At 42.1% G+C, this 15,957-nt stretch overlaps 2 protein-coding genes across 2 annotated transcripts; one reads left to right on the plus strand and one right to left on the minus strand.

Annotated features, from left to right (window-relative positions):
- Nucleotides 1–1,041: 1,041 nt before the first annotated feature.
- Nucleotides 1,042–7,593, minus strand: rpap3 (RNA polymerase II associated protein 3). The gene is made up of 16 exons (XM_062518419.1): nucleotides 6,818–7,593; nucleotides 6,575–6,724; nucleotides 6,337–6,453; nucleotides 6,083–6,210; nucleotides 5,869–5,990; nucleotides 5,631–5,701; nucleotides 5,368–5,499; nucleotides 5,119–5,246; nucleotides 4,835–4,956; nucleotides 4,496–4,566; nucleotides 4,238–4,327; nucleotides 3,905–4,137; nucleotides 2,255–2,453; nucleotides 1,846–1,943; nucleotides 1,629–1,729; nucleotides 1,042–1,344 (listed from the first exon to the last, which is right to left on the minus strand). Exons 1-16 carry the CDS (start codon nucleotides 6,968–6,970, stop codon nucleotides 1,259–1,261), a joined length of 2,001 nt encoding a protein of 666 aa, XP_062374403.1. The 5' UTR covers nucleotides 6,971–7,593; the 3' UTR covers nucleotides 1,042–1,258.
- A 368-nt stretch (nucleotides 7,594–7,961) lies between these two features.
- On the plus strand, nucleotides 7,962–15,740 carry LOC134062550 (zinc finger protein 271-like). The gene is made up of 11 exons (XM_062518603.1): nucleotides 7,962–8,007; nucleotides 8,777–8,875; nucleotides 9,695–9,897; nucleotides 10,329–10,421; nucleotides 10,699–10,794; nucleotides 11,758–11,868; nucleotides 11,996–12,113; nucleotides 12,666–13,113; nucleotides 13,242–13,300; nucleotides 14,222–14,548; nucleotides 14,668–15,740. Exons 2-11 carry the CDS (start codon nucleotides 8,872–8,874, stop codon nucleotides 15,690–15,692), a joined length of 2,484 nt encoding a protein of 827 aa, XP_062374587.1. The 5' UTR covers nucleotides 7,962–8,007; nucleotides 8,777–8,871; the 3' UTR covers nucleotides 15,693–15,740.
- Nucleotides 15,741–15,957: the final 217 nt, after the last annotated feature.

Raw genomic sequence — 15,957 nt, forward strand, 5'->3', positions numbered from 1 at the left:
GAAGGCCATAACACCCTATCAGGCCTATTCCCTTCATCCATCATCACATGTGAGGGCCATAACACCCTATCAGGCCTATTCCCTTCATCCATCATCACATGGAAGGCCATAACACCCCATCAGGCCTATTCCCTTCATCCATCATCACATGGGGTGCCTCTCATCATGCCTCCTCGATCCTCGATGCTCGATCCTCGATGGGCGTTCCCACTGATCTATAACTAACACTGGATAGACTATCCCATTGTTTCCCCCCCCATCATTCTTTATGTAGATCAGTGAGGATCGAGGCATGACGTATAAACGCTGCATGAGAGGCACCTATGGAAGGCCATAACACCCTATCAGGCCTATTCCCTTCATACATCATCACATGTGAGGGCCATAACACCCTATCAGGCCTATTCCCTTCATCACATGTGAGGGCCATAACACCCTATCAGGCCTATTCCCTTCATCCATCATCACATGGGTAGCACAGTAAGTCGTGATTTAACAACTAAATTGCACAATGCGTTTAGACACCAGAGCAAGAACTCCACAACTTCATTGATTTTTTGTTATCGCAGGTTTAAATCACTAAAATACAAGAAATAAATACAAATGTAATGCGGAAGACTGGCAGTAGTAGCTCTACTGCTTGTGGGCTGAATACCTGTAATGTTCTGTCAGTTAACTTTTCCCCTCACTATTAACAGAGTGACAGCTGTCTGCATCCCACCTAAGGTGACCTTGCATCCACAAATGGGAGGTCTATGGGAGAACGTTACATGGTAGTGAGGTGGACGTGGACCTCATCATCAGTCGCTATGTGGCAAATGAAATCCTGATATGCATAACACAGAATGTTGTCACTGGGAAGCTTGCTGCTACTTATGAAACACTTGATGTTAGGAATGGACAACGGATAGCTCCATATAAAGCATATTGCTGCATATTCAGTAAATATTACTAATATCTGTTAATCTCTCTCTATCTCTCACACACACACACACACACACACACACACACAAAGAGTCATGAGAGCTCATCTTTCTTCACACATTTAATTCAATGTAAAGCACAATCACACTTGTGAAATTCATTCACCGCCTCCTTTGGCCCTACTGGGTCTTTGCAGTGTCAGTGTCAATTCCAGGGCTATATTCCACAATGTAATATCCCAGAAACGTACTTCAGCTCCACCTGGTCGGATATATTCATTCGTCGGCAGCTCTGGAGAGCTGCCTTTGCCATAGTTCTCCTCTCAGCGCAGATGTCATACTCCATACTTCTTCTGCAGGGCCTGGACGGATGCATCCCTAAGTCCTGCTTGCTGCAGAGCCTCAAACAGCTCCTGGATCACTAAAATAATAGTGTAGTAGTAGAGATAGTTAGAAAATTGCTCTCAAAACCAGAACTATGTTCTGCATCGTACAATAGAAACATCACAAGTACAGCATATGTAATGGAGCTGCTTGAGATGAGAGGAAAGACATTTGGCAATGCCACCATGCGCTTGAAATGCTAACAGCAGGATGTGTGTTTGAATCAGACAAAAAGACAAATTGAGGCAGAGCCAGAATGTTGCTCCAAGACAAATATACATGTACATCCATGACCTTTTCCTTGCTTAAGATAGTTTATACCTTTCTTCTCTGCCGATGACATGAACATGACTGCCATGTCGAATCGCCTCACGCTCGCCAGGCTCTTGAGGATCTCCAGGATGAGTGTAGGCTCTTCATTCCTGAAAGGAGGAGGACAGTTCAACAGTTACTGTTTCTGTAAAGCATATTACCTGCTGTGAAGCATTTCTGGTAGCAGAATGAGTCAGACTCACACACTAATTGCAGTTATGCTTACTTGATGTAGTAATTTTGGAGAGTCCTCAAAATCTGATCCAAAATTTCAGGTTCTAGGGAGTTCTGAAAAATTCTGGTGTAAGCCTCTGGTTGAATTTGCTAAAATGAAACGTGAGGGAAAAGTGAAAACAATGCTTCGCGTGCTGCTGTTTGTAGAAATGTTTTGCCCAATGTGACTCTATCCTAATGACAATTTGAATAGATTTGTATTGCAGTATTGCAACAGTTCACAGGACTAAAATATTTTTTGATGATTCAAATCAGTTACTGCACTCATCACTAAAGCAGGCGATTAGCCAACAAAGGCAGATCTGTGATAAAATACAGTGTTTGTTCAACATAAAGCCAAGACAAAAGTATATTTGCTCTCCTGGATAAGCCGATAAAGTGTTAGCAGCAGCAGCACACACCTTTAAATATCTGTAAATTATTTCAGGCCTTTCTCCAATCTTCCTCAAGTCAGCCTCGAACTGGAAACTGTTGCCTGGCGGGGGCGGTAGGACGACAGACTCCTGGTGGCTTGAGGTGGCGGCGGCCTGTTCTGAGGCGTCTGGGAGCCTCTCTACTGGCTTACTCCTTGAGGCTTTTGAACCATCACCCTCAGGTCCCCTGACGCAGAGTAAAACAGGAAAACATGGTTTTTAAGAGTATGTTAATTATCTGTTTAGCATCCATCCTATTAAGAAGTGTATTGCTTAATTATCAATTTACTTACATAGTGTTATGTGTCCTTTCAACATGAACATTTAGGACAGTGCAAGTATCAGCGCGCAAGTTCCTACATTAGGAGGCGAGTAAATCCCTTTACTGAGTTTCATAGTAACTACAGTAACACGCTACAGCAACACGTTTCAGTAACCAGTTGAGCAAGTGCTCAAAAGGTTGTGTTGACATTTCTTAAAATAAATCTTCCCCCTGCACAAGTGAAGTGTTACCTTCAAAAGCACCCGGTGGCACAATACGTACTACGTTAAAATACCCACCCTTCTACTTATACAAAGCATTGAACGTGTTACGTGTTGCACACAAAGGTCATTCAATGGAGTCCACAACTCCACCTCTCCCAGGATGTTTGTGATGTACAGTATGGCTGCTTAGCGCACCGAGTTGAACTGCAAGTGACCTGAAACTAGCCTGAACTGCCATCTGTTCTATTTACGACAATGACATTAGCCACGTTTACATGGACCGTTTTTTGTCATTCCGATTAAACTATTCCGATTGAACATTTTTGCGCCGTCTGTTTACATGGGCTACATTCTATTCCGATCAGACGTCTGTAAGCGCTTTAGAATCTTTGATCGGAATAGCCGTTGTTTGCTACTTTTCATTGGGAATATATTACGGTCAATCCGAATGACCGTATACATGAGCGTTCATTCGGAATAGGAATGGACTACACCACCTCTTCTATTCCGATCACAATTCTGATCGGATCAGGATTTTCATTCCGATTGAGGTGTTTATATGACGATTTTTATTCCGATTGAGCTGTTTCTTCCGTTTCTAATCGGAATAGAAGTGTCCATGTAAACGGGGCTATTGTTGACTTTTAATAGTGAGGATTTATACAGATATTTATGCACATGAACACATTAGACTATTTGCATTTAAGCAGCTTTACTGTATTTGTTATTAACCGTTTCAAATCCTCAGCCACACAGTGTACACCATTAAAGGCCTGAAACACATTTTATGACCGGCTACTTAATGCCTGATGGTACAAGAATGAACCTTTCAATGAAGGTTTCTGTTGGCAATGGTTGTTCTCCTCACTTGAAATCCTTGACAATCTTGGGAAAGTAAAGAGGTGGTGATAAGCAAACCACTCAACAATCCAGCAAACACTTTGTTTCACTGGAGTTGAGTACCACAAAACTGACCAACTGCAGGAAAGCTGGTGATTTGGCTCCTTTGTGTGAAATTTGAACGAATTTGTGACTCACTTTCTCTCTCTTTACAGATCACTGAAATGTACATACTGTAACACAATGGACACATCAGTAGCTAGGGAGGAACTAATAGTTGATCACAATCGTTTGATTGTAACAGAATCTTACTTGGTTGGAGATTGTGGAACTGGGTCCGGCAGCTCCTCAATCTTCTGTATTTTGGCAGACGGGGATGAGCCTAGTGATGACCCTTCACCTTTCGCCTCACTCTCAGCCTGAACTGCCAGTGGTGATGGGACCCGAGGTTTAAGGGGGACAGATGCACCCTCCGTGCTAAGGGACCTGTCGGACGGGGCGATATCTCCTTTGATCTCCTCAATTTCCACCCTTCTTAGTGGCTTCTGCAAAACACATAGGCAGAATCAGAACAAAATGTCGTCAACAGCACTAAAAAAAACACTCAAACTTTTATAGAAGCAGCAGAGTGGAAACTTGACTTACAGTTGAGCGCAAGTGGGGTGGCTTGCTTATTGGCTGGACTACTCTTCTCTGGGTGTGCTCGCCGACTGACGTTCGGCCCGCATTAATATCCTTGGCAACATGAGAGGAAATTATTACTTATGACTAACAGTTCTGAGTGAGGCTTGAAAATCTTAAATAAACATAACATTTAATTACAGGACACGTGCATCTAAATGTCAAAACAAACGTGATTTATGTCAGCGGGGTTGTACTGGTTCAAGTAATTTGTGAATTTACCATTTTAATCTTGTTGAGTTCATTTACAGCTAGCTTGTTTCCAGGCTCCAACTTCAGCACTTTTTCAAAGTCTAAACAAGACACAACAATTCTCTGAGTAAATAATCTGCTTCTAGACTGAAGCAAAACATAAATGCACACATTCACCTTAAACATTACAGACATTCACGGACTGCATGAAGACAACACATATTTCTTTCAGCAGGCTGGAAGAGGCTCCAAGTCAATTATCAGTGGTGATGATGTACTACGGGACCAGGATGTTAAGAGAGATGATAGCTATTTGAAAGACTTGTGGAGGGATACGATTGTGTGCCAGCTTTTGTGCCACCTCCACACCTGCTTTGGCTTCTTGCAGCTTTCCCAGGGCGGCTCTGGCTGTTCCCCGTCTGGCAAAGGCTTTGGAATAGGTGCCATCCAAAGCTATGGCTATACCACAGTCATCCTCTGCTTCTGCAAATCTGAAAACAGAGAAGGCCAAGAAAGCATGAAGTCAGGATTCAACCAACACAAACGGAATAACCCTAACTTAAGCAAGACAACTGAAAATGAAAAGAATGAACGTCAATTCAAATTTCCAGTCTCATATTGAACAAAAACTGGCCGTTCAAAGAGTTTCACACCTCTCCAGTTTCAGGTAAGCCATCGCTCGGTTGGCTGGAAGGAGAACATTGGTAGCATCTACCTCCATGCCCTGTGTGTAGCATTCTACGGCAGCTTCATATTTCCCCTCTTTGAAGTAAGCATTGCCCTGAAAAGGTCACACCATCAGAGCAGGCTGCTGTCATCTTTCATAATCATATCAAGATGCCAGACTTCACAAATCAAAAGCATTTTCTTAGTGAATTGTGCAGGTGGAAGAGAAGGCCTACCCGGTCCTTGTGCAACACTGCCTCCTGTCTTTTCTGCTGCTCCTCGAGCTTGCTCTGCTGGGCGGGGTCCATCACAGTCTCCCCCGCTTCTCTTTCCTCTCCTTTCTCTGAGGGTCCCGCTGTAGCCAAGGCCTTAGACATGGTGAGAGATTAACTCATGCTTAGCACACAGCACGTGTTTTTAATTCAATAAAATAAAATCATAATATATAATAATAACAAATTATAATAAAAACTATTCGCAGTGCAGTTAAGAGCTGTACCTCTTTGACTTTTTTCAGCTCATTCTGAGCCTCCAGGTTGCCAGGTTCCAGCTTGAGAACTGTCTCATAATCTTGGAACAGTCAACAAATAAATCAGCTTTAGTGCGACAGCATATATAACTGGTAGCTGACAAAAGTATCAAAGTATGTGTACAAGCTTTACACAATTTATCCTATAACATTATGCAGGAGGATGGTTTATAATTTTAACTATTTATCAGACTTAATGCCCATGCACCTTCTAAAGCGGAGTGATAATTCCCTAAGGCAAAGCGTGCAGCTCCTCTTCGAGCATAAGCTTTGATGTATTTACTGTCCAGCGCAATAGACAAATTGCAGTCGGACTCAGCAACAGCATACCTGTGAGAAGAATTAAGCATAGTATTTTGCATTAGCATATGATAAATAGGAATAGTATCATACATCAACCAAGCATAAAGTAGATGACTTACTTTTTGAGTCTGAGGAAGCAAGCAGCCCTATTGGTAGGAAGGATGGGGTTATGGGGGTCAGCATCCATGCCTCTGGTATAGCACTCCAGAGCTTCATCATACTTTCCTTGCTTAAAAAGCTGGTTACCCTGGAGAGAAACAGAAGAGTTTTCACTTGGCAGACAACAATTACACAGTGTCAGATGCACAGACTGTACACACCAAAATATCAGAAATACCCCAAAAGACTCAGAAATACCCCAAAAGTCCCAAACCTTTTCCTTCTCAGCCAGAGCTGCCTCTTGGTCAACCTTAACCGCACCGTCCTCAGAATCTGACTCGTTTGACTCCTCTTGACTCTCCTCCTTGTCTACTGAATCCAGAGCTTTGTCCTGTCAAAAATAGCGAGAACTGGACTAAGTCTCCAACATGAAAAAGGCAACAATGTAAGAAGAAGTGGCAAATGGCATTACACATACTGTTCTTATTTTATATTTTTCATATTAATATTACCACATCAAATTTCTCCCAGGACTGATAGTCATATGACTTAATGCGACTTGATTTCTTGTCTTCAGTGTGAGCATCCTTGTCTGATATTTTGCATTTTGTTTTACGCTTCTTCTTTTTGAAATCTTTGTTTCTCACCGGAGGTATATTTGTCTGCCAAAAACAAAAATAGAAACAACTCGAGTCTTTAGATGTAAGCTAATCGATAATGGCCATTTAAAAACCAAACCAAAAATCCAGGCATACTGTGCTGTCTCCCTCGTTCGCTGTACGCAGATGTTCGTCCTTCTTCTTTATGTCAGCTTCCCAGTTGTCAAGTTCTCTCATGAAGTTTTGGAGATCTTCAGTATTCTGACGCATTTGCATCTGAAGTTCTATGGCTTTGTTCCCACTGCTCATCGCTATCTTATAACGTTACCATAGGTCCAAATGGCCAATGTTAGATATTGATATTACTAAATCATAAGACCAAATGGAAGTTTAACAGATTATCTGGACATTTACTAATCAAGCTCTATTTTTTGTCACATACCCTGTCAGAACCAGGTCAGAACCAACAGTTAGCATCAGCCAATGCTAGGTTTCTGACACGTGAGTAATGTTAACGTTACTTGGCTACCCTAAACAGACTATGAGAAACGTGACAACTACAACCAACTACACATTTATACCTGCAACGTTACAGTAACTATATAATGAACACATACACCAACAAATGATACAGGGTAAATAGAGTAAATACTTTGTTATCACCAATGCAACGTTAAGATAACGTTAGAAGGCAAGCTAAAAGCCAAGTTGACATAACATTACTAGCTGGCGTTACAGCTAACTTTTTCAGCCAGCATTTTTTCACAAAACCTTCCTGAAGCAGACACTACCTACTACTGTGGTGTAAATGTCTTTCAATGGAAAGCCACGGTGATGCTGTTCTGTAAAAACACGGTTTGACGCATCCGAAACTAACAGAGTTTCTAGAAATGCGCTGATAGCATGGTAGCTGTGTCGACTAGAATTGACGTTTTCTGTTTTGAACTTGGCGTCATGACATCCACGTACCAGAATACTTTGCGCGTTGTTCAAGGAATCTGCAAGCGCATTCGGCATTGCTGCCTCCCTGTGGTCTATGGGCGACACTGTAAAAGCTTGCCAAATAATGATAGCGCTCAAGGTAAGATTTTCACCTGAATAGAACAAGTCCTAAGAGCATTTGAAATTAATTGTTAATTAATATGACCAAAGTCCAAAGACGAGAAGCTTGAAGACAAGCGCTCCACTCTAGAAGCTGCTACTGATGTTACTGACTCCAACACAGCAGGTGGCAGACATTCCGTCCAACAAATCAGTAAAAAGAAAGAGAGGAAGAAGAAGAAGAAGAAGAGTTCCGTGGAGCTGGCAACAGTAAGCGACAATTTGAAGTTCAACAGTGTGTCAAAGTAAGTCTTATGTGACTCGGTACTTCGTATGGCCTGGGTCTACAAAGGCGAATTTGGTATTACATATTCTGAAAGTACATTATAAGGATTGTGTGTCAATAGCAGGCCTATACATATAGTATATGGCCTGGTATAGGCTACCTACAAAGGCAAATTTAGTATTGTGATTACTTATCTATATTTTAAAGTACATGTTGTAAGGATTCCATTTAACCCCCTTTTACTTATGCACAACTTATTGCTTTCACGGCCACACAATTTGAAGTTCAACAGTGTGTCAAAGTAGCCTGAAGCTTCGGCCTGTACCTAGGTGAATTTTGTATAGGCTATACCTTCGGCCTGTACCTAGGTGAATTTTGTATAGGCTATTCTGAAAGTACAGGATTCCATTTCACCCCCCTTTACATTATGCACAACTTGTTTCATTTTGAGTATGTGTCAATGGAGTTAGTATATGGCCTGGTAGTAGGCCTGCTCACAAAGGAATAAATTTACTCTTAAAGTAGGCTACATTGAAATAAGCACAACTTTATTGTTTTAGCAGTCACACTTCAACATAGGCAAGGTAGGAAAATAGCAGCATTCTAAGGTGTGTTCTAAGGTTCATTTCATTATTTTCTAACTTTACCTTCCCTTTGGTAGCACAATAAAGTTTTAAATGAATAATTTTCGTCCTCATGAATTGAAAAAGCAACGAATATGTTCTGACTTTTATTTTGAAGGATTCGCGAAATAGCGGTCATATTGGCATTTTTTATACTGTCGCTAGTTTCACACCACCAAGCAGAAGCAAAAGCAGAGGCAGCAGCAGGAGCGGCTGCAGATGCAGAAGCAGAAGCAAATATTACGTGAAAACTCGCAAAAATGGGTAAGGTTAATTACACTTTTTACCGCAGTTGCAAAGGTTTGGCTGTCTAAACTTGCGGCATAATTAATGCTTGTGAGGTCAGTGTGCCTGTTTAGCTTCAGTGTAACGTTATCCATATGATCAGTACGTTACGTTTATCTGTGCATTAAAAAAGTCGAACACGATGGATTAGAGCAGGAGACTATTTGAAAGTTGTGGACAACGTGGGATTTCAGACCTTGATGCACACTTGGGTTATTTTAGGCTGTACGTTGCGTGGCTCAATTTGGAAAACTGTATATCAGATTGCTATCGAGATTATGGATTGTGATGTTTTTCTGGGCTAATTCTCTGTCCCCTCTCATTCGTCTTTTATCTATCCTCCCTCCCTTCCTTCCTTCCTCCCTTCCTCCCTCGATCCTCCAGCTCGTTTCCACTGATCTATAAAGAACACTGCATAGATAGACTATGCCATTGTTGCCGCCCCATCATTCTTTATCTAGATCAGTGGGAGGAAGGAAGGGAGGATCGATTAAAAAGACGAATGAGAGGGGCTCATTTTAGGTCTAATAAGGGGGTAAACCTCCTGATAGAAGATCTGTATGGCTTCATTCTCCTAACAAAACAATGCCATAGGTCTGTTGTTGTAGGAGGTTTACCTGTTAACTCCAGGTTGGACCATGTACTTGGAATGCCCCTCAGTTCACAGCTAGTTTGTTAGGCTGTAATTGGTCCACATTATAGCCTAGTCACTAGTCACCAATCCTTACATTTTGAACTTGTGGAGATGATGTACATTTGCTATGATTTGTGTAAATGATTATTCTGTCTTTTTCCCAGATACGTCTCCGTCTGTCTTGTCCATACGCCTTCTGGTTCCTCCACTACGACTTCTAACCGGTTTCATGTGGCAGGTTGCACATCACCAACATGTAGAGCACTTTGGAAAATTGGAACATTTTGTCTCAGTTGTTTTGAAGAGGCTGCCGGACCTTTTGAGCCCCAGACAGAAATCCACGCTAATTATGGGACTTCGAACAAAGGTGAGACCTGAAGTCACCTCACAAAATCAACACTATCTATGTAAGGCCTACTTGGTGCTACTTGGAGAAAAGATCCAAGATGCGATCCAAGATGCGATTTTCCATTTGTGACAGATTTTGCAGTTGTGATTTGATTTGTGTTTTATTTTTGAAAGTCGGTTCAATATTCATTACAATGACTGAAATATTAATTTTGGGCAAGACCAGCACTACTTTTTCTTGCCTTTTTTGCTGCACATTTATCGTACAGCTGCCTTTGGGGCTGTGAAAGGAAGTCGCAAAATACTCGTACATGATTATTTATGGCTAATTGGGGCCATAGCAATTTGCTTAGTTACTTACAGTAAATTTTAATTAAACATTGATTTATATTTCGGCCGTAATTTATCACTGTATGTTTATGTGTGGTTAATGGCCATATGTTTTTTTAGATGTTACTGGAGAATTGCAGGGGTGATGTCCCTGCTGATCTACAGACCATCAGGAGTCATTTAAGTGAAATCCAGGCTCGACTTCTAAGGAATGTAAGTGAGGGAAATCATTTTACATTTATGTCTCGTAATTATTATTGAGGCTGTGGAGAGGTTTGACAGTTTTCGAGTTCAAAAAGCCAAAGCAATCTTTTACAAAACGGCATCTTGTAAATGTATATCAATAATGCATGGCACACAAATTGGTTCATTCCTGACCATTTAATGCATGGCAGTACTGGCGTGGTCATCATTTGAGCTATATCTATTCAACAAATTAATTATATAAAAATATATATTATATAATGGTGTCTGATTTTATGTCCTGCAGTCTAAAAATTCAGAACTGGAAAACTTGCAAAGACGTTTATTAGAGCTTGTGTTAAGTCTACTGGAGGATCCCGTTGAAAAGGAGTACTTTTTCAAGGTCAGTCACACTTATGGAAAGGGACATTTTTAAATGTGTTTATTGGTGCAACCAGATATGTTTTCATTTTGATTTGGATAGATTGATACTAGTTATGTACAGCAATTCATTCACACAAGTTTATGTCACAAACCACTTGTAGGTGCAAAAAATATCTAGGTTTTGGTTAATTGGTCTATCAGTTATCAACTCTGAAAAAGGCGCCATACTTTGGATAGACAATAGTAATATACCATAGGAGTGATTATTGTCATAGAATCTAGACTGGAGTAATTCGACATTAGGCGCCTGCGTCTCCGATATGGTGTCAATTAGCTCGTTACAGGTACCAAAATGCCTGAATGAGTGAATACGCTTGGATAGCTATAAAAATTGTGCTTTCATTATACAACTAAACAAACATGGCAAAACCCCATAGAATGGAAATATATATATTTTCTTGGTTTTCATGAATTATGAGAGGTTATGCATAAACAAAGAGCTACCATGAACATGAGGCATGGTTGTGCCCTCCTTCATATGAAAATCTTGAACTTAGAAATAGACACAAAAAAATGGGCAAATTAGAAAAGAGCCTGCTTGTGATGTTGGACATCGCAAAGCCATTGAAGTTCAATTGGGGTTGCCAAAGAGGGTGCCATTTAGTCAAACAGACCATTTCAATACCCAGCCTAAATATATGGTTTTAATTAGTCTTGTAAAATTGCAATTGAGTTTTTTTTTTTTTTTTAATCAAAGTTGAATATATACTATTTTAACATCAGAGAACACAGTCCTCTTTAAGCCTGTTCTCTTTTATGTGGTTTAAGTGGTTAGGCAGCTTTTATTTGCACCTTCAACAACATGGTATACCTGTTGGCGCCCACAAATATCAACAAAATACTATGTCTGTGTGAAGGAATTCCTTGGAAGTTCTCAGTAACATCTTCAGTGACTAGAGATGGTCTTGTTTTTGTTATCTAGAAGGTGTATCCTGTGGAATATGGGCCTGACTTTGACAAAGCGCTCCAGGTCCTGGTTGGCTATTTCATTTCAAGACTGGAAAAGTCCCTACCAGTGCCAAACTTTAAACAAGTATGGAAGAGGAATTATTTTACATCCAATGCAATGCACTGACATTTGTCATGCAAAAAGACATGGCTTTTATCAATTAAACTATAATGGACCATACAAATAAAAAGCTCCATTGTTGATGTCCTAGGTGTCCTCCTTGATAGACAGTTCCTCTCTCTGGGATGAATGTGAGCAGCACCTCAATCAGCTGGAACAGCTTCATACTCTGCATCAGGATGCTTTCAGTGGACCTCTGGGGGAGAGTGGTAAGACTTGACATATAAATGTACAATTAGAACATACATTTTCTACAGTATCTTTGTGGTTGTTTGTGCGAGTCGTGTGAAACGATCATTGCAAGAATGTAATTAAAACGTTGCAGTGAGTTTTCGCACAAACAGTGGCATGCCAACCATTTAAGATAATAGTAAATTTAATAGGCACTTCCTGATCCCACTCCCAATCTCTCTCCCACTAATTCCCTCTAACTTATAGGTCCTTAATGACTCCAGTGTCCTGCGACACTTGTAACACTGCAACACCGTATTATGGGACCTTTCTGCACTTTGATATTCCAAGATGTCGTATTGATTAGGCCCTTAAATAGGCCAAACATATGAATGTAAATAGTCTCATCTGATTTGATCATTTTGCTTTTTTAAATGTTTCCATTATTGCCATTGTTGATGGTAATACTCTAGCAATTACACATTGTCCCAAAACGGATAACCTTGAAAGCACCCAAGGTGCAGCAGTGCAGCCATTTGTGTGTGTGTGTGTGTTTGTTCAAGTTATTTTTTTATTGTCACCATCTACAGATCTTCCATCTATAGTAGAGGATCGAATCATGTCTTCCTTGTCATTCCAATGTGCCTCTGGTGACGGCCACAGTCGGACTAACTTGCAAAGGATGCCCAGTCTGGATTCACAACTCCCTACCTCTAAAGGGCCTCGAGATGCCAAGCAGAAGTTACACAGCCATGACCAGAGCCACAGAGACCTTAATATGACTTCAAATGTGCTCAGAGTCAGAGATGTCCAAAAACAGGCTGGAACTTCTATTAACAAGAAACAGGGTGATGTCTGTGTTGAAGATGGCACAGAATTTGACCGGGATAAGAAGAGTGTTATGGACGAAGACAATGATGGAGCACCTGTAGAGCTGACCGCCAAGCATCCTAGTCTCACAGTTGCTCAGAACACTGAGGAGAATCTAACCATGGCTCCTCCTAAGCCTGAAGTTAATCCAGCCTTGTTACAACAGGAGTAAGTACTGAATAATTTAATGTTTTTTTTTTTTTTATATATATATATATATATATATATATTGAGATACAGAGAAGGTAATGTTGTGTGTCATAGGTTCATTATGAGTTTGGTGTTGTTCTGTGCAGAGAGGTCTTGGTGCTCCCAGACGTTTCCTCCAACAACAGCACAAATAATGCTGTGAAAGGTAGGATGCTGCGGCAGCTTTGAGCACTTTTTTTATTTTATTTATTTGTTTATTTGTCAGGGACAATGCAGCGCACATTATTACATACATAGCCATCACAGTCAATGCCATAACAATGTCTGTAGATGTGTTACATAAAAGGTTTCTAGCCAGTTGGCTAATTTGCAACCCCAGTCCCTGGTCAGACCTTTCTAAAAAACATGTTGTAGTCTAAAAGTAATCTAAAAAGTGTAGTATATGTGTGCAAACACCTCTCTATACATATATAGACCAACAAAAGATCAAGGTAATTTTAGTGTTCATACCCTGACCATACACAACAGAATAACCACAACATACAAAGGAGCATCACAACCAGTAAGTCACATAACATAACCCCCAGACACCCAGCTGCCCACATACTCTCACTTATATGGACAGCCAGTCACAACATACCCCAATACACTAACACAGACAGCAAATCACATACAATACAACCCCCAGATATACCTAGCCGCCCGCAAACTCTCACCAATGCGAACAGCCAGTCACACACACACACACACACACACACACACACACACACACACACACACACACAAACACACACACACACACGCACACACACACCCCAGACAGCAAAACATCACATCACATAAGACACAGTCCCCAGATACCCAACCGCCTGCAAACTCTCACCAATGCGAGCAGCCAGGCATCAACAGACAGTACAGTAAAATATAGACAATAGAGTGTGCGTGTGTGTATGTGTGCATGCGTGTCCTAGTGGCTGCAACCCTGATTTACTTTCAGCCAGTGTTTTACCTTACTGCTAAATGTTTTCAGTTCAGTTTGTGTTTTTAGTTCTATTGGTAAGTCGTTCATACTTCTGTATGATGTTGTTCATTTGCGGTATGACTTTATTTTTGACGGTCCACACAGGGGCGGTAGCAGAGGTGACCTGCCATAATGCTGTCCAGCAAGGCCAAGACACCTTGAGGGTCGCCGTCAACAAGCCGAAAGACGTTTGTAAGCAGTATAAGTGTGTCACCTGTGGGCTGAGACTGCCATCCCGGGGCAAGTGGCACAGACACCGAAGAATTCACCTGGCGGACAAACCATCGTTCACGTGTGCTCACTGCGGCAGGGAGTTCACACGGCAGAGCAGTCTCACGAATCATCAGCAGTTCTGCTCACAGCCGAGCAGACTCCACGACACCACAAACTCAGAGTCCAGCCCAGCCAGTGCCCCAGCCAAGACAGACACAGGTCAGTGCCAGCTCTGCGGTGAGATGTTCTCTGAGATTGCTGTGTGTGACCGTTTTTTTAGCACCTCTGTAGGATGTTGTTCATTTGCAGTATGACATTATTTTTGACGGTCCACACAGGGGCGGTAGCGGAGGAGACCTGCTATAATGCTGTCCAGCAAGGCCAAGAAGACACCATGAGGGTCGACATCGACAAGCTGAAGAACGTTTGTAAGCAGTATAAGTGTGTCACCTGTGGGCTGAGAATGGCGTCCCGGGAAAAGTGGCGCAGACACCAAAGAATTCACATGGCGGACAAACAACCGTTCACGTGCGCTCACTGCGGCAGGGAGTTCAAACGGCTGAGCAGTCTCACCAATCATCAGCAGGCTGGAGCCAACCAGGGGGGCGACTCCTCACAGCCACCCTGTTTACAGCCGAGGAGAAACTCGGTGTCCGACCCTGCCAGTGCCCCAGCCAAGACAGATCCAGGCCGGTGCCAGTTTTGCGGCGAGACGTTCTCCGAGGTTGCGCTGAGGCTCCACTTGAAGACACATCCAGAGTACAGGCCCTACCACTGCAGCGAGTGTGACAAAGACTTCACTTCTACAATCGGCCTGAAGACGCACAGGCAGCGGCTGCACACGGCGGAGAAGCCTTACCTCTGCTCCGAGTGCGGACGGTGGTACCAGAACAGGTACATGCTCAAGCGGCACATGGAGTTCCATGCTGGAAGAAATAAATTCTACTGTTCTTTCTGCGGGAAACAGTACACCAATCAGGCGAACTTGACCATCCACATCCGTAGCCACACGGGGGAGAAGCCGTACGTGTGCTCCCAGTGTGGCAAGGCGTTCGGCTCCGCTGGGGTGCTACAGGTGCACATGCGCATTCACACGGGGGAGAGGCCGTACAGGTGTGAGGTGTGCGACCTGCGCTGCATCAACTCCAGCCAGTTTCGAAGACACGCGCGCGTACACAGTGGCGAAAGGCCTTTCACTTGTGTCCAGTGCAAGAAAGGCTTCTCCACCAATTCCTGTCTTAAAAAGCACATGTTCCTCCACACGGGGATGAAGCCATACAAATGCCCCATGTGTCCAAAAAGCTATTGTACTCGTAATCACTTGAATAGACACGCAATAACACATCGGGAAGTAGTCCAGTAAAGGTCAGACATTTGAAACACTTAAATACTAATAATATACAATAATATATAATAATACTTATATGAACATCTGAAGGAACAACATGTCTTCACTTTCAATTCTTTCCTGTATCAATAAAAACAAATTATAATGCATGATGGAAGGGGTTGTTTTTTTTCCTTGTTAGGATATACTGTTGAAAACTGTCCTTTGAATACGGCTGACTATTGATGTTCAGCTCTGTGACAGCCTTTTAACACACAATTCGTGTGAGTGACAACACCAG

The sequence above is a fragment of the Sardina pilchardus genome, chromosome 17 (genome assembly GCF_963854185.1).
Source record: "Sardina pilchardus chromosome 17, fSarPil1.1, whole genome shotgun sequence".
NCBI lineage: Eukaryota > Metazoa > Chordata > Actinopteri > Clupeiformes > Clupeidae > Sardina > Sardina pilchardus.

What these genes read in the sequence shown, in the direction of transcription:
- rpap3 (XM_062518419.1), bottom strand. Translation starts at nt 6,970, where the DNA reads ATGAGCAGTGGGAACAAAGCCATAGAACTTCAGATGCAAATGCGTCAG. An exon ending in AGCTGAAAAAAGTCAAAGAG is followed by an intron (nt 5,500 to 5,630) that starts GTACAGCTCTTA and finishes ACCATGTCTAAG; the next exon opens with GCCTTGGCTACAGCGGGACC. An exon ending in GTCATCGGCAGAGAAGAAAG is followed by an intron (nt 1,345 to 1,628) that starts GTATAAACTATC and finishes CTATTATTTTAG; the next exon opens with TGATCCAGGAGCTGTTTGAG.
- LOC134062550 (XM_062518603.1), top strand. An exon ending in AAAAGGAGTACTTTTTCAAG is followed by an intron (nt 10,795 to 11,757) that starts GTCAGTCACACT and finishes TTTGTTATCTAG; the next exon opens with AAGGTGTATCCTGTGGAATA. An exon ending in CAGTGCCAAACTTTAAACAA is followed by an intron (nt 11,869 to 11,995) that starts GTATGGAAGAGG and finishes TTGATGTCCTAG; the next exon opens with GTGTCCTCCTTGATAGACAG.